Source organism: Pteropus alecto, unplaced genomic scaffold, assembly GCF_000325575.1.
Source record: "Pteropus alecto unplaced genomic scaffold, ASM32557v1 scaffold75, whole genome shotgun sequence".
In the NCBI taxonomy this organism is placed as follows: domain Eukaryota; kingdom Metazoa; phylum Chordata; class Mammalia; order Chiroptera; family Pteropodidae; genus Pteropus; species Pteropus alecto.
The window spans coordinates 1932584-1960333 of record NW_006440638.1 but is presented as its reverse complement, the minus strand read 5'-3'; the positions used below and the strand labels follow the sequence as shown (position 1 = coordinate 1960333).

Here is a 27750-nt window from a genome sequence, read left to right as displayed (position 1 = left end):
CCCATGAAACTCCTCCTCTCTTACTCCCTAGCCACATAAAAGGTCCCTACTTTTGCTTTTTGAGGAAGACATATTTGAGAGAACTTGCTCACCTATCCTCTTGCTTTGGTCAAATCAAGTAAACCTTTATCTCAAAGTACTGATGTCTCAGTATTTGGTTTACCAGCACACCAGGCACACAAACCTGAATTTTGGAAAACAGTTCAGTAATTGTTTCTCTCTTTATGATCCTAATGCTTTTTGAGCTGCAGCCCCAGAGCTGGAGCTCAGAGGGAATGAGTCTGTCAGAGAGTGAATCTGTGTATGGGCCCTTTAAGAGAACACCTGGGAATGTAGCAGCTCTCCATGTAACTCAGCTGCAATCCCTGCTGGTTTTCACAGCCGGCAGTTATAGGGACCCCTCTTCCTGACACTGGAGCCCTGGGCTGAAGGGCCCAGCATCGGGCTGGGATGCCTCGCTTCTCAGGGGAACATCCACAGGAGAGATATTTGTCCTGTTTCTTAATTGCCACATCGTGGATGTGGGACCTGCCTGTTTCATGTCTATACCCTTGCTACCAGTCTCGATATGGCTTCTTTATACTCTTAGCTATTGGAATTCTGTTCAGCTAGTCTTCAGATGGTTCTCAAGTGCGGTTGTTTTATAATTTAGTTGTAATTTTGATGTGGTTGTGAGAGGGGGCGAGCACAGTATTTATGTACTCCGCTATCTTGACTGAAACTATATTGGAGTACTTTTCCTCAGTATCTCTAGTAGAAAAGTCCTTGGAACGCTCTATGAACAGTCCTTAGTTACATGACCCTTTTGAATGCTGGAGGATCGATGAATGGAATTAGTGATTCCGGATAAATAAATAATATATGTCCATCCATTACAATTGTATTCTCCATGCGCACTGAGCATTCGTGGGTCCCAAGAGATGGTCTCATGGATTGGTATGTGATATTGATTAGGAGCTTGGGCTTTCCAGGCAGCCTGGGTTCAAATTCCAGCATTTCATTTACTTATTGTCAGTTTTAGATTATGGCTAACCTCTACAAATCTCAGACTCTTCACCTGTAAAATGATGATAATTGTTATTACCTCATTTTTTTTTTCTGAGACAATTGAAATATTGTAAAGCACCTATCACAGTTACTGGTGTGTAATAAGTGCTCAGTAAAAGCTATGGATGATGATATTGATGATTCATTATATGAGTACCTCCATTGGACAATTTAAAAAATTCTAATCCAGCAAAAAGCAGCTGACTCCTTTGTTCAGCATGGGCAGGTGAGTGCAGCTGGTTTCATTCAATATACATTACATTGCCTCAGCACCCTTATACATAAAGATTCCCTTGAGCCTGTTTTCCTCAGCAAAGGGGTGTAAGGAGACAAAGTGAACTTTGTAAATCCCTGTCATGGACATTAATCACATTTGTGCCTGCCTATTCTGTTTTGAGTAGTCTTTTAATATTTGGAGAAATTTCTACAGTATATGGCTTTATCCTCCACAAAGAGTTGAATTCCTAGCCTCCCTCACAGTGGAGACACAGCCATGTGATTACATTACCAACCATATACACCTGCGTGAGACTTTGATTCAAGAGACTGACATGAGGAAAGAGGGTCTGTGATGAGCTTTCCTTCTGTGGGTGGCAGCATAGCTGCCTGGCCTTTGGGGTAGGAGTGTTGCCAGGTTGAGCTTCTCAGGGCAGAAATGCATCTGATGTGCTCATAGCAGATACAATTGCAGTATGTTGGAATACTTGCATTTAGTGCTTAGCCTTGGTGGCAGCAATGGCAACTGATTTCTCACTAGGTAATTTCTGAAGCAAAGCTTTGGCCATTATTCTGTGAAAATTAGCCTTGAAACAGTTTCTCCAATTCTCTTAATGGTAATGTAAACTACCTTCTATTTTTACATGTGTCTCTTTTATTGCTTGAACTAGCTAGCCAGAGTGGACTCAGTTCCTTGTAGCTAAGAAGCCTAACCAATACAATTCCCTTCCAATATTTTATGCCTGGGAGAAAGGGGAGAAAGTCTACTCCCTAACGTATGTTTACAACCATCAAAAAATACTGAACTAACTGTTAATTCTAAATATTCTCATTCACAAGAGTATCTACTGATGTATCTGTGCACAAGAATTCAAAGATTTTGGGGATATCTTCAATGTTGATAGTATCTAAAAAGCTGAATTCAGAAAAGGTAGTTATGTCACTAAGGTATTGATATTATAACTCTACACTGTTACATTTTCCTAGATAAAATAACATGAGGAAATTCCAGTTTGATAGTTCTACAAAATACAGATGGTATGGAAATGTCATGAACATTGTATTGTCACAGACTGGGCTTCATAAAAGAATTTTCATACTACAGTAATTGCTTTCCAGATACTTTTCATTCCTTTTATACATTTGTAGCACTTATAAATCTAGAGACCCACATGGTGCATTTGGAGCACTATCATATTCAAGGAAGCACAGACCACATCTGAGTTCCAGATATGGTTCATGCCTCTAAAAGAACAATGGGAGGGATACAAGGATAAAGTCCAGCCCCCTATTATCTCCTCTCCCACCTTCCCCACCTCAATCTGATGTACTGCCTTGGATTATTGCTCAGCCACCTTTCAAGGTAATTGGATATTGTCCATATCTGAGATTAACTGTATTAAAAAAGGACAGTTACAATTTATTTAAAACAGGCTCCAAATTTTCATGGCAGATATTCTTTAGGATTTTTATCTTCAAAAATGAAACTGAATATTAAAAATTAAATTTATTTTGTATTTAACAAAATAGTACTTATATTTGCAGCTAAGTGCCAATTCTCATAATGAACAAGAATAAACTACATATGGATTTTTCAGCAAAATTTTCTTTACAAAAAATGCATTCCAGCACAATATAAACATTTTTCCTTTTAACTTTCACAGCATTATAATGTAGATTACTTTTTAAAAAGTATTATAAAGCCTCTTCATTTTTTCTCACAGGTTTCTATTTAATATTTTGGCATTAAAAATCATCCTTTTTTGAAGGGATTTTTGGCCAGCAACCTTATTTAGTTTCTTTCCTTCAGTTCATTGTAGTAACTCATCCAGGTCTTTATTTGTCAAAAGAGTCTATCATTCCCCAATTCTTTCAACATCGCTTGTACCCATTTTATGAAATTCTGGATCTTTTATAAGATTAGCAGTGCACTATGGATTGTATTTATATTGTATTTTCAGATGTTTACAAGGTTGATGATTGACTAGAGACTAACCAGCAAAGATGTTGAAATATTGGGCCAAGCTAGATGCCATACTATGCAGCAAGGAATGTTTGAGTGAACTATAATTGTATAAGTGGTCAGTTCATTGGAGAATATTTTCATATTCCCATGGCTTTGATTCTCTGTGCAACTTGGTTAATTGGAGAGAGTGGGTAATATATACTTTGGATAATAAGGATCATCTCATCTAAGGAAACTGCTTTTCTTTTGAGAATCCACCCACAGGGATTCTGTCTTCTCTCTCTCCCCTTTCCTACTGCCTGAAGTTCTGTGGCTTCCAGCTCATTATATCAATTCTGCTTTGGTAAAGTCCAGAAATTAGTCTCACAGAAGAGGACATTGCACACACCCTCAGAGTCCACTTGGGTCTGTCTCAATTTTAACACATTAAGCGTCTTGGGACATTTAAGGTTTATAATTTTGGTCAGAACTGTAGTTTCAAGTCAAATATGTGTTTCTAAGACCAAATAATATGGGTTTTAGTAAACTTTTAATATAGCATGGTAACATCAATGTCTTTCTATGTGTCTCAACAACAGAACCATCATTATTAGAATCCTTACTCTTTAGTGAGGTTATGAACACAATCATCAGTCTATATATTAAGGAAATAAAATACTGTTGCATATTTATGTTCAAATAGTTTTCTATCCATTTAGGCATGTTTAATACCTTATTTTTTAATTTTTAATTTTGAAAACTTGGTCCTAAGAATGAAATATTTTCTGGCTATGATGACTTCAAATCATTACCAGAAGTGAATTGGGCAATATTTTCACTTTATAATTCAAAGTATGACTTTTTGATACATATCATCTAAAACACTTATGCTTTTGGATAGCATATTTTTGAAATATGTGCAAAATAAACAATCATTTATGTTGTTTGTTGTTTTAAAGCAATTTTTATTGGGTTGAGGGTGTATGTTTCAGGATATAAAATAGTTTGCCAAATTCTGTAATCCTTTTTATATTTTGTAATGTCATCAAGGGTGTGGTGCCTTTAGAAAATTTTTAAACAGTTGTAATTCTTGCTGTTTTTTTCCTTCTCTTTTTCAAAAATAGTAAAATAACGTAACTCCACAGGGAAATTCTGGTTCCTACTATTGGCTCATCGATTCCCCTGCTATTAAAAGTCAGGTTATTCCCTGTAGCTAGTTTTTACTTATTTCCTTGCCAGAAGTGTTTATATTCTTAACATTGTAAGCTCATTATTAGAAGTGGAGTCTTGAAAAGTACTAATTTAATGCTTAATTTTTTTGCTTAGAAAGTGGAAGAACCCAAATGAGGCATCTAAATTCAGCTGTATCTCTCCTGCAGTTTTGTGATTGTTGAAAATCTCGATGAATCCATTCTGTTCTCATCTTTCTTTTATTAATCTTAGTTATTGGGAATCACTTAATATAATAAAGATTTCAAATTATTTTTCTGTAACTAAATTAAGGAAAGCCTTGATTCCACAAAGCTAGAATTGTTTTTCTTAGAAAAACAAATTCTCTGTAAATCTTAATTCAATACTACAGAAATTGTTGGAAAAGATCTTTTAAGAACACACCAGCAAAGAAACATCATTTTCAGAACATAACATGAGATGGTGAGATGTAATGATTCCAGTTCTGTCTTCATTATTTGACATGGTTAGTGACAATTCACTCACAAATCGCTTGGCTGAAAATGCATTTCTAAATCCCCACACAGAAACTACCTCCTTATTCTCATACATCAGTAAAACATAAAAGAAACTTGATAGATAGATAGATAGATAGATAGATAGATAGATAGATAGATAGATAGATAGATAGATACTAAAGAGATTAAGAGCAGGAGTTAAAATGATAGAATCCGTCTTCTGTGTTCCCGTTTCTTGCTTTAGATGAGGGTGTTGGAAGGAAACAGAAATAAAGAAGAAAGTCTAGGTTTTCAAGCAACCAGCAAAAGCTAATACTTTTTATTTAAAAGCAACTAGGGAAAAACATTCCCCAAAGCAAACCATGACCCCCATCCCCACCCCGTGAATCGTCTGTGGATCATGGAGTCAAGTCCTGCTTGGGTACCTCTCAATTGGGGGTTCCCCTTTCATCCTTCTCCCCGCAAGCTCTGCAGGCGGGAAATAGGGGCTGTAAGTCCCGGAGTGCCAGGGCGGAGACAGACGCCCGCCCGAGGAGAGGAGGCGGCTCTGGCCTCCGAGCCAACCCCTCCCGCCGCCGGAGAACAAACGGGATATTCAGCAGTAGCCCGTGGCTGCCAGAGATACTCCTCAGGGGAAATTAAGCGTCAAGTCAGGCTGCACCGTAACCGCCTTTAAAAGCACCCGCGCCCCGCCTGCCGCGCACACCCGGCTACCTGGGCTGCCTCGCGCGTGTGTGCGTGTGTGCGTGTGTGTGCGCGCGCGCGCGTGAGAGCGAGCGAGCGCGCCGGGGTGTGCGGGTGCGAGCCAGTGTGTGCCGGGGCGTGAGCCTGGGTGAGTGCGAACCGGCGTGCGCGCCGGGGTAGGGGCGAGCCCCGAGCGTCTACACCAGCCATGAGGGGCGCGGGCGCCTGGCTTGCTCTCTGCCTGCTGCTGGCCGCCGCCGCCCAGCTCTCGCGGCAGCAGTCCCCGGAGAGGTAACGCGACCCCCGCCGGGCTCCCTTCCTCCTTCCTTTCCCTCCTCAATCCCTGCAGCCTCGCCCGCGGCTTTAAGCGGTCCGCTTCCGGCCGCCAGAGGACCCAGCGCGCGACCCGGCGCTCACTCGGGCGCAGGCGCAGGCTACTCCTCGGCCCCCAGGACCTCGGCGGTCCGCTGTGCTCGCTGCTGTGCCCAGCTCCACCTCCGCGTTGGCCGCGCTGCTGCTAGCCCGGCTACCACGTGGCGGGTACTTGATCTGACCTGCGTCTTCCCTCCTCGCACGTTGTGCGGGCGAAGGGAAGCGTTAGGACCCAAATATGTGGACTTTGGTTTACTTCTGTTGTTTTCTCCCGGAAAGAGACTTAAGCCTAGGGAAAAACTCGAGTCGCGCGGCGCTCAGAGAACTGCTCCCGGGAAGTTAACTCTTCGCCAACCAGGGAGCTGCCAGACGACCCCAGCACCTGGGCTGCGAGACCGGCCCCTGGGCAACGTTGGCAGCTCCCCTTTCACTTCCATCACCATCAGCCTTTTCAGGAGAAGGCTCTGCCAATGGCCAGCGATTTTCAGAAAAGAGTCAAGGAGAATTAGGTTTCTCAGCAAATCTGGGAAATTAAAACTTTTTATTACCTAACTGCTTGTCTACCTTTAGACCATGCACTTCTTTCTCACAGCCCAGCTCTCCTGTTCTCTCTCATTCCCGCCGGTTACATTTTCCATTTAACATTTTCCTATAAGAGTTTATCACTGCGTGGAGAATTTGCTTGCTGATGGATGGATGGATGGATGGATGGATGGATTGTAGAATAATCGATCGATCTTGTGTTATTATGATGGAGACAGGTGACAACTGACTGAATGTTTTATCAGGCTATAATTGAAATATTCTAAGAGCTAGCAAGCTTTCAAATTTCTCTTATGGTGCAGACATTTACTAATCGATATTAACTTCGTCCATATTAATAGACTACACCTTTCTGAAGTTGACATGTTTCAAATTCAGTTTCCCCTTTTATTTCCCAGACTTGTTTTCACATGTGGTGGCGTTTTTACTGGAGAGTCTGGATTTATTGGCAGCGAAGGTTTTCCTGGAGTGTACCCTCCAAATAGCAAATGTACTTGGAAAATCACAGTAAGCATTTTTTTAAAAGGGAATTCTCATCGAAGTGGGTATTGGAAACAGTGGCAGTCTGGGGCTTTTCCCCTTTGTTGTCAAGATTTGGGTTAGAGGCAAATGCCTGAAATAGTGAAATGTTGGATTTACCTCAACTATTTGGAAGATTTTTATTAATAGAACTAGTTGTGTCCTGCATTTGTGACTGGAAAGGGTACAAGATAATGCTTGAAGGAATAAATTCTTAAAGCAGATGTGTTTCTGAAAACCCAGACTGACTCAATTGAGTTTCACGAATTAAAAATTAAGGCTATTTTCAGTCAAAGGCCTGTTGTAGTGATTTTTAGAAGTTATTTGTTGCCTGCACCTTACATAAATGTCTCCTAGTGGGGAATAGAAGATCAAAGGTAGTGCTTACCTCTTACTACTTTACACCCATTACAGAAAAACAGATTAAGAATGAGAATAATAATAACTGGGGTGAGAGTAGGAGGGCTAAACAAACAAGGGCTAATAAAATGCCCATGATGGTTAGTAATGGCATAGATTATTCGGAATCAAGATAAGAAGTCAGATTTAGAGACAGCCAACCTAAAAAAAAAGTCTAGATTTAGAGTCAGCTCGATCAAGTCATCTTTCCAGTCAGCTTAGTAGTGACTGTTTACTTTTTGTTAGGAAGTTGGCAATTGAACATTTTGGTTCACCGAGAGCTTTGTTCAGTCAGATTGTGCCACCCACAGATTATGATTTTTAAAAATAGCTACCTCTTGAGCACTCACTGGGTACCAGGCTCCATGCCAAGTAATTAACAAGTATGATCTCACTGAATTCTCAAAATCACTCTGACAAAGTAACTATTGTTATCCCCATTCTATAGATGGGGATGCTGAGTTCTGGAACAATTGTATAAAATGACTTGATCAAACATTTAGTAAGTCCAGCTTTATGTAAAGTGAAACCTATTTTGCAGTGAAGCATTCCCACCAAGAAGGTCATTTGACAGGCAGATATGAGGGGTCCCTGTCCTTAACATAAACCTTGGCTCTTACATGCATCGATGCCCTTCTATAAAATATCAACTCTGATGAACTGGTACAGATTTATTTTATTGTAACACGTGGCGACAGGAGAGAGTAAATCAGAAAATTGCTTTGAAATATTGGTACTAGCATAAATGTGAAATAAAACTTTTAAACAAACATAAAAGTAACCTGGTTTTCATATTATAGTTGCATTCCAATTGTAATTAAATGGCTACAAGGTAAAAATGATCCAAGAACATTAATGACTGAGAGGCATCATGTACCTAATTGAGAAATTCACAGTCGGCCTGTTATTTGGGGTATTATGGGACATTGTTGGTGCAGCATCAAACTTTGATTGGGGCAGGGGTGTCCAGTGAAGGTTTTCCTTGGTAAAGAAGTGGAGAGGCCTGGCTGCCTTATTCTTATGTGTGAGGGAAGTATAATGGATGTACCGTTTGGATGCAGTGTAAAGGCAAAGCATGTGAGCTCAGCAGTCAGATGTCCTTAGATTCAAATTCTCATTCTGTCACTCATAAGCTGTGTGACTAAGATTTATTTTCTTTAAGCCTCAGGACTGTTTTGAAGATAAAATAAGATAAGACATGTAAAGTTATTTGTCTCAGTGCCTGGGATATAAGTGTTTAGTAATTGTTAGCCATCACTATTTAAGTTTTCATTATCATTATTGCTGGTATTTATTTGTCCTCCTGCTGCCGCATAGGCAAAATACTGCTACTTCCTCACCACATTGGCCAAGCTGGGGTTGGCATCAGCTCAGAACAACTCAAGACTTTTAGGGAACAGTCTACATTGTCATCTATATCAGGAAGACCTTATTTCTGTGCCTAGGTTCTTCTGTAATTTTACTGGAGCAATTTTGTGTGAGTTAGGGCTGTTGGCTCCAATAATAGAATGTCTCAAACAGAAATTCGGTTGTCTCTCACATAAGGGAATCTGGAGGTAGGCAATCCAGGCATGGTGCGTTTAGGCACCCAGTATCTTTCTATCTTCCTGCTCTGCCACCCTTAGCATGCCACCTCATTATCCAAGATTACTGCTCAAGTTCCAGCCATTCATGTTCCAGCTGGCTAAAAGGAAGGGAAGAATATATCCTCCTTTTAAAGACATTGCTCAGAGTTACATGCAGCCTGCTACTCATATTTCATTGGCTAGTTCTTAGTTAAATGTCCACCTCTAGCAGCAATGAAGATGAGAAATTCAGGTCTTCTATCACTGTGGAAAGAAGGGACAACAAGCAGACAACAAGCAGTCTTTGTAACACATTTATTCATGGTTTGCTCAGGCTGCCTGAACCAATGTTTGTGAAATTGAGAAACAGATGCCAGCCTTTTTTGAAAAACAATTTTTTTAGAAAGCATAGTTAATACAGAAGAAAGGACTACACAATTTTCTTTTCTAGTTAAAAACTTTATAGTTTTAACTCTTAGCCAGTTGAGTTTTTTTTTATTTCAGGGGCTGCCTCTTTTATGTTTGCATATGAGTAGCTACCGAAAACTTCCAGAGGAGCCAAGCACTTTCTCTTGGTTTTAATTACAGCCTCAGCAGAATGTTCATAAAGGCCCTAGGTGCTCTTACAGTCTCAGTGTGACAACATCTGTAGTTCCTTGTATTCACAAGGAATAGTACTAATTTGTTTGTAAAAAAAAATCTTCATGGTCCTGTGGTTTGTCAGAGTAACATCAGAGAGCTCCCCAGCTCCTGTAAATCCTAGGGAAGAAAAGAGAACTGTGGTAGAGCTAAAGCTGGTAGCACTGAGATCTTTTATTCGTTTAACAAATGTGTGTTGAGTGTGGGGTATTGTAGGGGTTATATCAGCAAACAAGGTGGCCAAGCTCTTTGCCTTCATGCAGCTAGTTTGGGGAGACAGGTAGTTGATATTTAAACAAACAAGTAAACAAGAAAATCAAGTATTGGTAAAATAGAATAGATATTACTTTAGACCCATTAGGATGGCTACTATAAAAAAAAAAATAACAGTGTTAGCAAAGATGTGGAGAAATTAGAACCCTTGTGCATCGCTAGGGGAATATGAAATAGTACCGAGAACTATGGCAATGTCTCAAGACATTAAATGTGGAATTGCCATATTCTTTAGCAATTCTACTTCTGGATATATACACACAAGAAAGGAAAGCGGGAACCTGAACATATATTTATGTGTCCATGTTCATAGCAGCATTATTCACAATAGGTAAAAGGTGGAAGTAATACAAGTATCTGCCCGCAGATGAATGGATAAACAAAATGTGATATAGATATACAAAGAAAATTATTCAGCCTTAAAGAATAAGGAAATTCTGACACTTGCTACAACATGGATGAAGACATTTGCTAAGTGAAATAAGCCAGTCATAAAACAATAAATATTGTAGGATTTCACTTATATGGAGCATCATAAAATGCTGGAGGGGTAGGGAAATGGAAGTTAGTATTTGATGGGTACAGAGTTTCAGTTGGGGAAGATAAAAAAGTTTTGGAGTTGTATGGTTGTGATGGTTGCACAGCAGTATGAATGTTCTAATGCCACTGAATTGTATGCCTAATAATGGTTAAAATGGTAACTTCTGTTATGTATATTTTACCAGAATAAAAAATATATTTAAAATAAAACAAAGTGGTAGAATATTACATAATTCCATTTACAGGAAATGTTCAGAAAAGGAAAATCTGTAGAGACAAAAAGTAGATTAGTGGTTGCCTAGATCAGGGGATCGGTATGGGGATTAACAGTAAATGGTCATGAGGGATTTTATTGCAAGGATGGACATGTTTTAAAACTAACCTATAGTAATGGTTGCACAACTTGGCATACTTACTAAAAATCATTGAATTACGCACTTGAAATGGGTGAGTTTTATAATATGTATGAAATATACCTCAAGAAAGTTGTAAACACACACACACACACACCCCCACACACACACCCCCACACACACACACCTACACACCCACCCACCCACCCACCCACCCCATAGTGGATGTTGTGCTGGGTTGGCTATGGTGCTGGTTTAGTTGGATTGTCAGGTAAGGCCAACTCTGAGGAGGTGACATTTAAGATGAGGCTTGAGTGATGAGGAGCTAGCTATGTGAAAGTCTGGGGAGGAGCATTTTCGGCAGAGGGACCAGCAAGTGTGAAGGTCCTGAGGTGTGAAGAAGCTTGATTTGTCTGAAGAACAGCCAGGATGTCAGTGTGGCTGGGACATAATGATCAAGGAGGACAATGGGAGGGGAATTTAAAAAGGTGAACAGAGCCCTGCAGGCCATGGTGAGAAGTTTAAATTTTATTTTGAGCAGGAATCCACTGGAGAATTTTAAGCAGATGTATGAGATTGTAATAGCCCCCCTTTATTCATGGGGGATATATCCTAAGACCCCTAGTGGATGCCTGAAACCAAGGATAGTATTGAACCATATACATGTTATGTTTTTTCCTATATGTACATACCTATGATAAAATTTAATTTACACATTAGACACAGTAAGAGATTAATATTAACTAAAAGTGAAGTAGAACTGTAATAAAAGTTATACAAATGTGGTATCTCTCAAAATATCTTACTGTACTGTATATACAGCATGGTTATGCTGGACAAAGGAATGATTCATGTCTTAGGTAGGAGAGGGCAAGGTTTCATCATGCTATTCAGAATGTCAAGCAATTTAAAACTTATTTCTGAATTTTTCCATGAAATATTTTCGGACCATGGTTGACCATGGGTAACAGAAGCCATGGAAAGCAAAACTATCCATGAGCAGGGGACTACTGTATCTAATTTTAAAAAAATATTTCTGGCTGCTGAGATCTTGCCCATCTTGGTAACAAAGGAGATGAAAAAGCATGGAGTCTTCTGACTAAAGCAGTTGACTCAACAGTTCTGAAGGCAGTTAGTGTCACCAGCCAAGAGGCCAGATGCACCAGGCTCTGGACCCTCACTTGGCAGCTGCTCCAGGTGTGGCTGTGCGCTGGTGTGGCCTCATCCGAGGAAGGCAATTAATGGTGTTCCCAAAGCCAGTGGATCCAGTCTGTTTCCCTGCTCCTGCACCAAGAAAAGAGTGCCCACTGGGCAACTGAATTTCACTCTTAATAAAACATCAGAGACCCCTTAAGATGGGGAGTGGTTTAGCGTAGCCCTTAAACTTGAGTTCCTGTAGTTAGAAATATCCTGCCTCTCACCACTCACTTGCCTCCCATACGATTTTTCCAGAGTGGAAATATGTCCCAGCAAGGTGGTTTTCACCACCAAATTGTTTTTATTAAACTCTATTTTATCAGTAGAGGATTGGAGAAAGTCCGATTTTAGCATCTGCATGCTTTGAGAAAAATAAACGCTACTTGTCACAACCACATTTTCTAGCTAACTGTGTTGGATTTTCTGGTATGGAAGTAAAGCATACAGATTGGAAATTTATATTTGTCCTTAAATTATAATACTTTAAAGTTTTCATAGTGATTTCTTGGACCACTCTGCTGTCTAATACACTCTCTACATTGAGTATATAAATTTAAATTAATTAAAGTTAAATTAAAAATTAAAAATTTGGTTCTTCAGTCACACTAGCTACATTTCAAGTGCTTGGTAGCTACATATGGATAGTGGCTACCATATCAGACAGTATATAATATGAATACTTCCATCATCACAAAAAACTTACTTTGGACAGAGCTGTTTCAGAGAATTTTTGAAGTTAATTTTTATTCATGTAAAGATATGTAGAGGATGAAGATGCTACATGATGCTTAGCTGTACTTCTGCTTTGCAAATGGGAAGGTGATTCTTCTTTTGCATGATTGTTGGAGCTGTGACTGGAATCAAGCCTCTTGGCCCAGCTTTATTTTTCTGGCCACCAACTCTTGGTGACCTCCGGTAGTCTTAGGCTTCACTAATTTACTTTTGCTGAGTATGTTCTCAAAAATGTATAGCTAGAGATTAAATTAGAGAATTTGATGGTTAAGAAATTGTTAAATATTTTGTAATCCATGATGGAGTTGAGGGTTTCTTAGTTTCCTGTTGATTTTCAGAACTGTAACCTAAGGGGCATCTGCATAAAATACATAGTCTACATATGTTGGGCTTAGGCAGGAGTTAACTATGATTTGACAGCTAAGGTATGAATGATCCTTTGGGAAGTGGTAGCTGGTCTTCTTCTAAGCAGCTTGGAAAGAAAATAGGACTGGGTTGAGGCAAAAGTCACCCCAATTTATTAAAGGATGAGAACCATAACTCAACTTATACCTATCCCTGCAATATGAAATGTAACTCCAAGTATTGACACGCAACACCTGATCTCTTCTGTCACGGTGTTTCTCCTGCTGGGTACACATGTCCAAAGGGGCAACACTGTATGCACTGTGTGCAGGCAACAGTAAGAGATCTCTGAGATTCTTAAAAGAAGTTGGGGAGAGTGGACCATTCTCAACAAGAATACAGCCATTGTGATGTAGCTCACTGCCACATACAAGACACGTTTACTAAGAGCCCACCAGATACCATAGTAGGTGCTGGAGACACATAGATGAACATGAAGCCGATATGAGCATGGGGTGGGGAGGGGTGGCTGGGATGATGTGTCCCCAGGCTGAGTGGGAAGTGAGATAAAGCCTAACAGGCTCCATAGGCACCTCTGGCACTGAGATCACCATTTTATTACTGGTTTCATTGTAAATTTATAGCAGACTTGGCAAATGATCAATACTTCTTTTATTCCTTGGTCTTTTACCCATAACTTGTTCATTTTATGATGCCCCGTAGTAGAATTAAAGATTCATATTGATAATTTGACACAATTTTTTTAAAAGGAAAAATTGATATGCGTAGCAAAATAATAACTTGTGAAAGCAACTCTAATCAGAATTTGACTTGGGCTACATATGATATGGACCAGCTGAACCTTTGTTTATAACAGCTGTGCAAACTAGAAAGGCTAGAAGCCTAGAACCTCTGTGAACTCCCCTCCAATAGGTATGTAGGAACTGTTATTTAAAATTGGTTTCCAAAGTTAAGACTAAATATCTCATTTGAATGTGTTAGGCAGTTACTGTTATTACCCAGTAGAAACAGCAATTGGTCTGCAGAGATTGATAAAAATGATTTTATTCTTAGATTTAAAGCTGGGCGTAACTTACAGAACAGTTTTTTAAATGAGGTAATCTATGTATGGAGTCCTATTGTTACAAATCATAGAAATTACAAGGTATTTATTATTTATATCTCTTCTTTATTTCCAAAAAATTTCTTAAGGTCCAGAAATTAGAGAACCAATTAACGAAGGTTTCAGTTATTATTTTCAGCATAAATCAGGCTTGGGAAAAATCAGCAAACATTTCAGCAGTTTAAAATTTAGTATTTATTGAGGTCCTTTAATTCTGAAGTAAATAATGTGAGAGGGTCAGAAAGTCACAGAACTTTGCCAGAAATGGGAGGATAATTATAACAATGAATGGAATTAGTTCCATTTAAGCTGAAAGTATGTGGCAAATTTTTTCTTATATAGCTAATTAGTGTCGAAGAAAAGCATAAATTATCATATGTAGATCTTTGGATTCCCTGGGTAATGCATGTACTATCATTTTGATAGCTATTTTTTTCTATTCAGCTGGAATTAAATATACTAGTTATTATATAGATTATGGATTATATAATAATATGTGGTTTTCAGCATACCTTTAAATATATTGTATCATCCTCGTCCAATTCTGTGAGGTTGGTGGGATACGTGTTGGTATGCCCATTTCACAAGTGGGGTAACTGAGGCCTGAAGAACTTGTATCTTGCCTAATATTGCCATGCTTGCAGATGGTACGAAAAGACTAGTATAAAATTTCTGACTAGGCGATACAAATGCACTATTATGCACTTATTTAGCAAATAGATAAACATTCATTCAACACTTACTGAGCACCTACCGTATGCTAAGCATTGGGTTAGGCCCAAGGGATAAAAGGATAAGGCATAGTTTCTGCTTCAGAGAGTTTATAATCTGGTAAGGAGTTACACACTTATGTGTAAATAATTATGATGCTCACTGTAAGTAGTTTTAAGTATTGAGAATTTGAAATAAAGGCTTATTTACATTTATTTAAGTTTTTAAAGGTCTGATTATTTAAGATGAATTTATTGCCTCATGTACAAAATAAATGATGTCATGACCCATTTTACATCTCTGCTACTCCAAGACTTAAGAAATCGTTCCTATGTCCTTTGTTTATACAGAGCTATTTTACAACATATGCCTTGATATTTCCAAATATGTCTAATAAACAATTATATAAAGATACTCCTGTACCATTGCCTGGGGAGTAATTTTGTTACTAATGTATGTTAAAGTCATCATACGGAATCCATGTTCTAAAAGTCTGATTAAATTTAAATGGCATTCACATTTAAAGAAATAGTAGATTGAAAATGTGATTAGGATTTATGTCTTCACAATAATGTACATATGGCTTTATGAGAAGAAACTCATCATCTGTGATAGGGCATGGGGTTGTGTGAAAATTGAAACATATAGTGATGTTCTAGTGAGATAAGTGCTAGATATATAATTTGAGCAAACAAATAGTGAATTCAGACAGGAACTCAATATTTAAGTCAATTATACCTAAGGGCATAGCAAGGGATTCTAAAATTACTAAAACTATTATTCGCAGGGTATAACCATAACAGGAAAGGTAGGGGAATGGAATTTTGGCCTTATATGCGTATTTCCTGGCTTTAAACTACATACAGGATTCAAAATTATATAGAGACTCAAATCCCAATCTTAAGTATGTTTTTTGTTTTGTTTTTTTTCTAAATATACCTATACATAGTTGGTCTAGGCTCGGTTATTTCAGCTGCCTGAATAGTAATTTAACCAATGCTTGAGTTAATATTTTTTACATCTGATTCCTTAGTAAAGATAAATATAATTAACAGAGAACGTTTGCTTACCAAAGCTTCAGGTTAGTATGAATAGGATAAGAGCACTATAGCTGTTGTTTGTTTGTTTTGTTTTTTAATAGAGTATGATTCAGAGACTTTGTGATTCTCATGACATTTAAACTGTCTCAGTTAGGTTTCAGTTAATAAGATACTAAAGGAATTAAAATATTTTCCATGCTTCCTTAAATCTTGAGAAGGAGGGATAATATAAATCCTAAATAAATAAGCAAGTAGACGACATTTTCCTACTGGGTCCTCTGTTGCTTGTTCTTGTTTTGTTTTCCTTTGTTCTTTCACATGGAACTCAAATATGTTTTTATTGATTGAAAACCTGATGTTTTATAAATGTGCTTATTTGTACTGCTTGTATTTTTAGTGTGATGGTCAAACAGATGCCTTAGAAAGGGCTTAATGAGCACAGAAGAAAATGAGAAAACATGAAAATGAAGTCTTCATTGAGTATTTCTTTTTGCTGGAAAATCTGTTGAATAACATATTAATGACCAAAAAAGTCATTCTTTCCTAAAATATCACTATAATAATAGAGCACAAAGATAACACATCCAGTACCCCTCTGTTAAAAAGCAACATTAATTTAGAAGTCATTTAACAGAGGTATAACACCAAGAAAGGGTGTAATGTTACTAAGAACATATTATTAAATAGATTGATTTTTACCTTCATGTCCCTTCTCCACCTAAAGAGTTCAATTTATGATGTGAAATTATGGGCAAATTCGAGTTGTTCCATAAATGTTCAGATTCCTTAAAAATCTATCAGATATTGACAGTAACAAAAAAAGAGAGTGTTCTCATTTTGTTAGCTGCTTTAAGCTGGAGACCAGAGAAGCATTTAGAGAGCCCCTAATTCTAAGATTTCTTTGTTTACATTGTTCTGCTTAGAATTGGAAAGTATTCCTGTGGGTTCTTGCAGTCCCATATTCCTTGCACACAAAGTTTTATGTATCTGTTCTTGTTCCTTGATCCTATGACATGTAATCACTACCTTCAGCGGTACATATTTGTACCTCATAATTTAGCAGCTTTATCAACAGTGGCAATAGCGCTTTTGGATACTCTTAAATTTCTTAGGCTAGGAACTTGGAAAAATAGAACTATTTTCTTCAGATATATTTTTTGTTAGATAATGAAAGTCAATGTGGCAAGTCTCTGGAAAACCAATATAAACATCTAAAAATAAATGGAACACCCACAGAGAGTGAGGAGGTGGAATTAAAGCTGCACGAGCCCTGCTCTAAATATCACTTCTCTTTCATTACCTCACCCCCAGGACACTCCTGAGCACTACAAATAATGAAATAATGTTTCCCAAAATGTGGAGGGAGGGGAGACCATTTAGTCAGAGATGGGCTGTTCTAAAGAAGAAGGGCACAGGGATGCCAATGGTGATTCTATTGCTGCTTAATGCTTCTAGAAATGAATTGATAGGGATCTGATTGTTAGATACAGATTTTCTAAAATAGCTGGGCTACAATTGACCTTCTTTTAAGGAATCATAATTTATTAATTTATTAAAACTATGTTTAAAGTACCTACAAGAGATTGGGTGCTGGTTGGGGCACAGAGACTGCTATGATTGGAAAACCATATCCCTGCCGGGGTTGGAGGATGAGAGGAGGCTCTCACTAGTCAGGGAGATGTCTTAGAAATGAATAACAATGGCACAGGGTGTCCTAGGAATGAATAACAATGGTGCAGGATTGTACATATGGAATTACTCAGTGACTAGAAGAATGGACATTGCAGAGTCATACTGTTGTCATTTGCTAGGAATGTGATGCAGTTTCCAAAACTTTCCATAGTTGGTATCATGGTCAGACCTGCCTTGTAAGGGTGATGTGTGGCTTGAAGGAGGCGGTAGATGAAAAGCCCTGGGCACAGTGCTTGATGCAAACAAGCACTCAGTAACTGGTAGTGGTGATTATTTTTTTACCTCTCTTCCAGGGCTGTTTAAAGCCACTACATTTTGAGGTGGTTTGTTATGCAGCAATTACTTACTAGCTATATGATCTTGTGTTTGTTAGTTAACCTATCTTTGCCCCAGTTTCCTGAATTATAAAATGTGGATAATAATACTCCCTACTTCATAAGATCATTTTGGGGGCATTTAATAAATTATTGCATGCGCGATATTAAGAACAGTGCTCAGCATATGACAAATACTCAAAATAATATTCACTCATTAAATATTTATTGTATTTATTATGTGTCAGGCCCTGTTTTATATTCTAGGAATGTAACAGTGAAGGTTCTTGCACTTGCTGGTGTTTCTATTCTATAAGTGAAGAGAAACAATAAACTGGATCACAAAGGGATAAGGTAGGGTTAACTACCATGAAGACGATAAAACAAAGTGATGTGTTAGAGATCAACATTGATGATGTGACATTTGAGCTGGAACTTGGATGATCCTTACTGATGATTCTTGGAGCAATTGTGAGGTCACCATTGCTCTGCATGGAGATGATTCAGTATGTGGTGTTAAGCAGCCTCCTTGAGGCTTCTTGTCCATTATTTATAGAGTATACAATGTCTTCTGGATGTTTATGAATGGAAAGGCCTTGCTCATGGATTCAGTTTAGTTCCTGTGGAGGGGATATGGATTTGGTTTGCATCTTTGCCTATTTATGTTTGGTTTGGATTTTGACTTTTGAGAGGTGCTTTGGGGATGTGGAAGGGAGAGGAACTGAAGGGTCTGTTTTTGTGAGTAGTGTTGCCTGGAGTCCTAGGTGGTGGAGTACGATGCGAAGGACTGGAGGAAGCTGTTTTCATCATCCCCACTCACAACTATCTGTTATCTTAGGAAGGAGAAGATTCAGGAGCATCAGGAAACAGCCCCCTTGAAACAGTAGAAGCTTCCTCTTCTTGGGCCCTGTGCAGAGAACTTGGAGGACACATTCGTTAGCAGGAACATTTCATTTATCCATTCAACTGTTTCCACCTTTTGGCTATTTTGAATAATGCTACTATGAACATTGGTGTCCAAGTGTCTGAGTCTTTGCTTTCAGTTCCTTTGGGTGTACACCTAAGAGTAGAATTGCTGGATCACATGGTAATTTTACCTTTAGCTTTTCTGAGGAGACACCAAAATGTTTTCCAGGAGTAAGAAAGGAAAGACGTGGTGAATGCTGTCAGTATGGAGCCAGACTATTTTGTGGGCCTATGCAGACGTCCCTTGGAGATGCAAGTAGGGGGCGTTCTCGCATAGACATCAAGCTGATAGGTACTTGAGTTGTTGTTTAGTGATTACAACTAAGCATGAATTGTTTGGGATGACATAAAGCTGGGCAGCTACTCCAAGAGATGCACCATATACTTTTATTATTATTATTATAGTTGCGAGTTATAATTTTAATGAATTTGTTTTATTCCCCATACATCATATATGTCTCTATATCTTAGCTATGCATATATTGTTTCATTACTCTTATAAATCTTAGCTATTACATCTGAAAATAATGAAACTACATTTCTTATAATAGAAATAAATAATAGAATTATTAAGTCAGAAAAGAATTACCTCGCAACCTTCCTATCTGCCTCTCTATCCTCCAGTGCAGAGTGAGTGTCCACTTTCTCTGTGTTCCCCAGATGCTGTCTATGTTTATTGCAGCACTGGTCACTGATCGTCTGTTTACTAATGTCTCTTCTACTAAATTGTAAAACTCTGAGGACAAGGACCCTGTTCTAGTTGTCTACTCACCATGTAGCTAACATAGTGTTTGACACATGTAATAGTAGTTGAGTGAAGGAAAGAATGTATAAATTAATGAATGGGTCATTTACTCCATCCACCTGCCTCTAGGCGGAACAGCACAGAAACTATAGATCTCTGCAGGAGACTATCCATTTATCACCAAAGAGCTCTGGAGAAGGATACGTATTCTATAAATTTTTATAGTCTGTAGAATGCTATAATTAAGAGATGTTCTCTTCCTGTGTCCTCCCCTGCCGTGTCTCTAGTTGTGTTCTGTGTGTGTTTTTTGCCCCAGCCCCTGGGTTTGTGAATTATCAGCCACCATGTGGTTGTACTAGGTGACCATTGTTCACTCAACAACATCAGTGACACCAAAAAAGTGACTCACCATTTGGATTTAATGTCAGTTTCTGAATATTTACTTTTCAGTATAGGTGACCACTCCAGATGCTTCATGAGTGAAGCTCTTCTTATGAGCTTCCTGTGTTGACATTCTACTACTCAGTTGAAGCATAAATGTACATTATACTTCTTGTATATGCAAGAGTACAATGTTGTAATACTAATGTTGGCTTTGAAAGCTATTAACTATTTCTAAAACTATTTTGGATTGGAACTTGCAAACAATTAAGCAGAGAAATAGGTAAATAGTGTGAACTAAGAGAGCATATTAGCTAATTAACTTTAGGAAAAACATTAATTTTCTTAGAACCAACAAATGCTTATAAAAATGGAAGTAAGATAAGGCTGAATGATATAGATTAGATTAATTACAATTCTGATATTTATAGAATTGTTTGGTGAGCTAGCATTTATAACATAACAGCACATTAAATATTATATTTAAGTTTTAGGTATTCCATTTAGGCCATAAATCTTTTTGGGAAAAAAAAAAACCCTCATCATTTGGGGTGAAGGGGGAATTCTTCACATTTTCTGAAGATGAGTTAATAGTAAAATTGTCATCTTATTGAGCATGATACTTGCCTCTGGCTCAATAGTGATTTTCACACTTACCCAAGATATATATTCAGTGATTGTGTAGTACATCTATGAGGGAAACCGACATGATAGCTTGTGTTGCAGAGCCATACAATAGGAGGCAAGATTTTTTTCCCACTTAGTGTTATGTTGTAAGCTGTGATGAAGACAGAAGATGGATCACCTATTATGGATGCAACAAAGAAGGATACTGGTATGGGAAATCATGAAATTATTTTATTCAACTTATGCAACAAATGTTTACTGAGCACTTGCCATGTGTCAGGCACCGTTTAGGCACTCAGGGTACATCAGTGAACTGAGCAAACGGAAACTCTTGCCCTCAAAGAGCTTTGTACCTGGCATGCACTAGGAATAGGAAAGAGGCCTCTAGAGTAGACAAGGGGGAAAGTAGCAGAAGCAAACGTCACATAGAGAAGAAGGGACAGATCCTATAAAGCCTTGTGCACCAATGTGAGATAAAAATTCTATGAGTCAGAGCCCCAACAGAAAACAGCACACTCAAAATAGGATGATTCAGAGAGGGTTTATCTACAAGGAGGCTGTTTAAAAAGGGCAGGGAAGCCTAGGAAAAAAGCCATTACTAGAAACCTAGAGCCTCAGAGCCCAGGTGACCTCATAGAGAAAGAGCCAGGGAGGTAAATATCCTGACCTAACTATCTTCCCTATATTCAATTTCCTGTTGGGCAAATGGAAGACATTTGACACATGGAGCCCATATCAACCTTCTCCAGAGAAACAGAACCAGCAAGAGCTATATATACATATACATACATACACACATACACACACACATACATATACATATGTACATATAAGTATGCACACATATACACATACATATATACATATATAGATATTTGTTTCAAGGAATTGGCTTATATGCTTGTGGAGGCAGGCTGGCCCACAATTTGTAGGGCGGGTCAGCAGGCTGGAATCCATCAGTCAGGAGCTGAGCTGCGGCCTTGAGGCAGAACTTCTCCCTCAGGGAAACAAACCTCTGTTTTGCTCTTAAGGCCTTCCAGCAGATTGGATGAGGCCCATCCACATGATGGAGCATCATCTCCTTTACTTAAAGTCAACTGTTTGTAGATGTTAACTCTTATGAAGAACCTTCACAGCAATACCTAGATTAGTATTTGATTCAGTAACTGGGTATACTACAGTCTAGCCAAGGTGACATGTATAACTGACTGTCAATAGCCACCAAAGAGTTTTGGGCAGAGGAGTGACATGACATGAGTTGTGTGTTTAAAGGATCCCCCTAGATGCTATGTTGAGAATAGAGCATGGAGTGCAGGAGTAGAAGCAGGGAGACTAGTCAGGAGGCTATTGCTGTAATTTAGGTGAGAGGTGAGGATGGCTTGGACTAGCAAGGGAGTCATAGTGGTAGTGAGGGATGGTCAGTTTCTGGATATATACTGTAAAATAGAGCCACTAAGAATTGTTGATGGACAAAATATAGGGCAGAAGATAAGGAGAAGAGCCAAGAATGGCTCCCAAGTTATTGGCCTGAGCCAACTGGAAGGATGGAGGCACAGTCAGCTGTGACAGGGAAGACAAGTAGAACAGATTTGGCAGGGGTAGGGGAAATCAGGGCTTCTGTTTTGACGTGTTAAGCTGGAGTGTACATCAGATCCTGCAGCAGAATACCATTCCAAATACTGCTAATCCATCAGAGAGAACAGGTGGCAGGTATTCTTGAATCAGTGCTTCAGGAAGTAACAAATTAAAAACATCAAATGGCAGCCAGTGAACCTATGTCCTTAAAGCAGGCGATTCCAGGAACTGACTGTTGTATACGGCTATGTTTCAGTTTGCTGGTGCCTGAAGATAAAAGTGCTCATGCAAGTTTTTGAAATGAAGGATGATATTTAGTGAAACAAAACAAAACAAAACAAAAACCCCCCACATCATTCACTTCACTAATAATGTCAATAAAGACGTTTCTTCTGTATCAAATGTACTGTTCTGGTATATTACAGCAATAAATTCTGTTTCTTGCCTAGCCTAAACCCATTATTCAGAGTCAAAATGTCATTATTTTACATTGAGAATAAGGTATTGGAATCTTTTGAAATTGAACTGTGGTACAAAAAGCTTGGTTGCTAAAGAGTTTGGCATATTCCTAACACTTGATGTTTTCCTTCACTTTTCAGAGAAATCAATCAATAACTTATTATTGAGCATAGTTTTAAACCATACCAAATGCTACAGCAGAACACGAAAAACTGCTTTCTAGAGCTAAATGCTATCAAAGCCGGAATCGGGAATCCATTCACTGCTACTGCCCATTTGCAGTAGTCAGCTTTCTGGATCTGGAGGGTGATACGTTCCTCAACTTAAAATTTTACAGAACACTGCAGTTTAGAATGAGAAATCATTCCATTTTTCTGGGTCTTCATTTTATTTGACTATCCAGAATTTTCTGATGAAGCCAGCAAACCCTTGCTGCCATTCTTGACATCGTATTTTTCTTAGGATTTTCTAACTCGTAGAGAGAAGAATAAAAAATAAAACTGACTGCCTTTGTGACTATTACCAAATGTATTAGCATACATTAGAATTAGCCCTGTTTGTGTGAAAATTGTATTCATTTTAAGATAGTGAATTAATTTAGTTTAATTTTAAACTTTTAAAAACAGGCCTAAAATTGACAAACTGTATAAATTCCAATATTCCTTAATTGGTCATTGGAGGCCAAAAGTTTAAGAAACAGTGAGACAATATTCTCGTTAAGAACAAAAGCTATTCTTACTCTTGTCTTTTCTTTAGTGCTCAGCATGTGACCTGACACATAGTAGATACTTAATAGATATTTGATTAATTTATTGAAAAAATTGGATAGCCTTTCTGGGAGAAACGAAAAAATTACCATCATTCTCTTGTGTTCCGGACCCCTTAAGGAACTTATGTTCTTTTGGGAAGAGTTTACATCCATTTCATTTCTGAGTTTTATGGACAAGTTTTCATCAACACATTCTGCTCCAGTTTTCAGGTACACATCACATCTCGGATACTTTTCTGAGCAGCGATGTTATAACTCTCTACAATTCTGCTTTAGCTCCTTTGGGAAGCTATCAAATTAACCACTGATATTGCTACATTTATTTATATCTGGAGTGACTGTTATTTCCAATTAAGGATACAGTTGATATTAACAAGACAGAATAAATGGGATGTCACATGTCATAAATTATGGAATTTTTATGATAGATCACGGTGATAGAATATGACTGGATTTTATAGTAATTTGTTATACAGATTTCATATCGATTTCAAACTTCTTAAATAACAGGTTTCAAGTTTGCATAATGATGTGAATGGCATTTAGCTAGTGGCTTTGTTGTGATAGATAATATTTGTAATTTAAACAACATTTGTTGAGCATTAAGTGGTGAGCACTCTTTTCAACTCAGTAGACTGATGTATGTTCACCACCTGCGTGGCAGTGTGTGTTTCTGCTTGTTTTCGTTTTAATTTTTTTAGTTTTTCTTTTTCTTTTTTTTTTTTTTTAGGTATACTTTACATACAGTGAAATGCACAAATCTTAAAATTACAAGTTGATAAATTTGACAAACTGGGTACACCTGTATGACTCAGAACCTTCCCTCTTGCTCCTTCACAGCCAATTTCCTATCTCTCCAAGGGGCAAGCACCATATATTAGTTTTTCCTGTTCTGGAACATCATAAAAATGGAATATTATGGAATGTGCTCAGCATAATGTTTTTGGATAAATTCATACTGTTGCATGTGTCAGTAGTTTGTTCTTTTTATTGCTAAGTATTCTATTATGTGAACATACAACAATTTGTTTACTTGTTCTCCTGTTGATAGATATTTGTGCTTTTTCTAGATTCCAGCTATTATGAATAAAAGTACTGAGCCTTCTTGTACAAGGCTTTTTATGCATATGTTTTTTTTTCCCTCTTGTGTAGATACCAAGGAGTGAAATTGCTGAGTTATAGGGTAGATGTATGTTTAAAACTTCATAAGAAACTGCCAGATCAGTTTACAGATTGGTTGACCATTTTACACTCCCACCGGCAATAATAGAAAAATTTTTTTCCTTCATATCTGGCATTTGGTGTCATCAATCTTTCTAATGTTAGCTGTTTTAGAGCGTATGTAGTAATGTTTCATTGTGATTTTAGTTTGCATTTCTCTGATGACTAATGAGGTTGAACTCTTCATGTGCATAGTGGTCTGTCTTTGTAAAGTGTCTATTAAAGTCTTTTGTCTATGTTTTTATTGTATTATTTGTCTTTTGTAATTAAGTTGCAGAGGTTCTTTGTTTATTCTGAATATAAGTTCTTATCATATATATGTATTGCAAATATTTTCTTTTCATCTATAGTTTACTCATTTTTGATGAGCAGAAATTTAAAAATTTTTGAAGTCCAATTTATCCATTTTTACTCTTACAGTCAGTGCTTTCTTGCTACCCAAAACTGTAAAGATATTCTTCTAAGCTTTCTTCTAGAAGTATAATCTGTTTACCTTTTACATTTATGTCTGTGATCCATCTCAGATTAATTTGTGTATGATATGGGGGGCAGTCAATATTCGTATTTTTCTGTGTGGATTTCCAGTTTTTCCAACATATTTTGTTGAAAGAATGACCTTTTACCCATTGAAGTGCTTTGACACCTTTGCCAAAAATTGATTGACCTTGTAGGTGTGGGTCCATTTCTGGATTCTTCTATTCCATTGATCTATTTGCCTATCCTGACTATTTTTCTGCTGCTTGTGGCGAGTCTTTTAGACATAATTATTATGGTGATGTGATACCACACAAGAAATTAAGTGAACCATTTTTTTAAAAAGGGAAAAATAAGCCTTAGATTAAAAGATCTTAACATATCCACATTTCCTTTCTCTCTTCCCAGTAAGCTCTCCACTTAGTTTGATTTTGCTGATATATTTATGTCATGAGTTCACATGTTGATTACATAATATTCGTATTTGTAGGTTTTATCCCAAACTTCCTCACGTGTTTTAATTGTCATTCTTTCATACTGTCCTCTAAAAAGCAGCGAGAGGCTTTTCATTTTTCACAGGTGTTTCTTTTTATACTCTGTAGAAATTGTTGCAGAAATTAAAGTGAGAAACCAATGTTCTTAGCCAATTCATTCTTTAAGAGGTACTGGTGTCGGCCTGCTGTTATTTTGTGTAGAATAATTTCATGAAACAAGCTTATGAGGGGTGCCTTGACTGTCCCTCTTAGCATAAAATGGATATATGAAACCAGATTTTGCAGTGTGACTCAGATGATCATCTTTATTACAAGTTGTGTTTTTTTTTTTTTACAAGTTTCGATGCTTTTCTTTGTATTTTATAAGTGTTTTAGGGTTGACAATTAAAAAAAAACAGGCAAAAGATTTGAATAGGTATTTCACCAAAGATATGTGAATGGCCAATAAGCACATTAAGAGATGGTTAGCATCATTAGTTATTCAAGAAATATAACCCAAACCACAATGAGATAGCACTTCACATCCATTAGGATGTAATAAAAAAAAAACCAGATCGATCATTCCACAATATATACAAATATCAAATCATATCATACACCTGAAACTAACATAATATTATATGTCAATTATATCTAAAAAATGATAAGTGTTGTTGAAGTTGTAAAGAAATTGGAACTCTGTTACATTCTTGGAAGGAATGTAAAATACCATCACTACTTCGGAAAACTTTTTAAAGTTAAACATTTGCCATATGACCCAAAGATTGCACTCTTAGGTACAAAAAAAGTGAAAACAAACTTTCACATAAGATTTGCACAGAGATGTTCATAGAAGCATTATTAATAATAGCCGAAAAGTAGATACATCTCAAATGTCCATCAACTGATGAATAGTAAACAGTATGTGCTTTTGGATGAAGTACTAATTCATGCTACAACATGGATGAACTTCAAAGACACTATGCTAAGTGAAAGAAGCTAGATGTAAAAGCCCACATGTTATTTGATTCCATTTGTATGAAATGCCCAGGAAAAGCATATCTGTAGAGACAGGAAGTAGATTAGTGGTTGTCTGAGGCTGGGAATGGAAATGAAGAACGACTGCAAATGGGTATGAGGGATCTTTTTGGAGTCATGGAAGCGTCCCAAATTTGGATTTTGATGATGGTTAATTAACTCAAAAAATTTATTAAAAATCAATGAAATGCAAACTTAAAATGAGTGAGCTGTGTGGTTCATAAAGTTTACCTCAGTGAAGTTTTTAAAAAGTGTTTTAAGATTGAAAACTTCGGGCTGTAATAGAGTCTGAGATATCAAGGGAACACTAAGACCCTACTTGAGACTTGTGGCTAAGTGAGGAGTGATAAAAGCAGAACTGTTGCACCTGCCATTATAGGAGTCTCAGTTTGGAGAATTATCTTCTTGAATTGAAAACTCACCAAGATAACACCTCTCCTCAATATCAGCCATCCCTGCAGGCAGCCTAGGGCTTTGAGAAAGTGTACTTGGGGAAACTTGGATTTTTTCATTTATGAATAATCCCAAGATTTGCAGTTGAAGAAACAAGAACAGACAGAGGACACCAGGGAGGAAGTGCTAGGAATGTTTGAACATAATGACCTCTACCCTGCCATAACTTTTCAAACCATCTGTGCCAGTTACATGCAGTCTGGACTAGTAAGTTCGTTCTGAGACTCTGCCCAGTTTTCTTTTTCCTACCCACTAGTGTCTTCTTTTTATGATTTTTCCTAAATGTGTTGTTGTCACAGAACATTTCATTTAAATGTCACACCATCTGAATGAAATGATTCACTGTCTTTTCTCCTGCTGGCTAAACTCTCCTATGGGAATCTGAGGTTTTTCTTAAATAGCATGTTAGAACTACCATGCTGTTCATCTACTTTTGTTTTTAATTTCAGTTACATTTTTTTTAAAGCCTTTGGGGAGGCAGCCTGAGAAGAGGAGAATTCATTTTTTTTATATTTATTTATTTATTTATTATTTTTTTAAATGGCAGTTTATTAATTTTTTCATACTATATATACATAGATTTTTTTAAAACATTTTCTCTTTTTATTTTCCCCTTCCCCCCCCCCCTCCTG

At 37.6% G+C, this 27750-nt stretch overlaps 1 protein-coding gene across 1 annotated transcript in view; it reads left to right on the top strand.

The window, feature by feature from the left end:
• The first annotated feature begins 5677 nt into the window (after positions 1-5677).
• The window catches only part of PCOLCE2 (procollagen C-endopeptidase enhancer 2), a 61080-nt gene continuing 39007 nt past the window's right edge, over positions 5678-27750 (top strand). The window contains exons 1-2 of the mRNA XM_006917451.3: positions 5678-5871; positions 6894-7002. Coding sequence (XP_006917513.1) covers positions 5789-5871; positions 6894-7002 — 192 coding nt within the window. The 5' untranslated portion in view covers positions 5678-5788. The remainder of the gene's footprint in view (positions 5872-6893; positions 7003-27750) is intronic.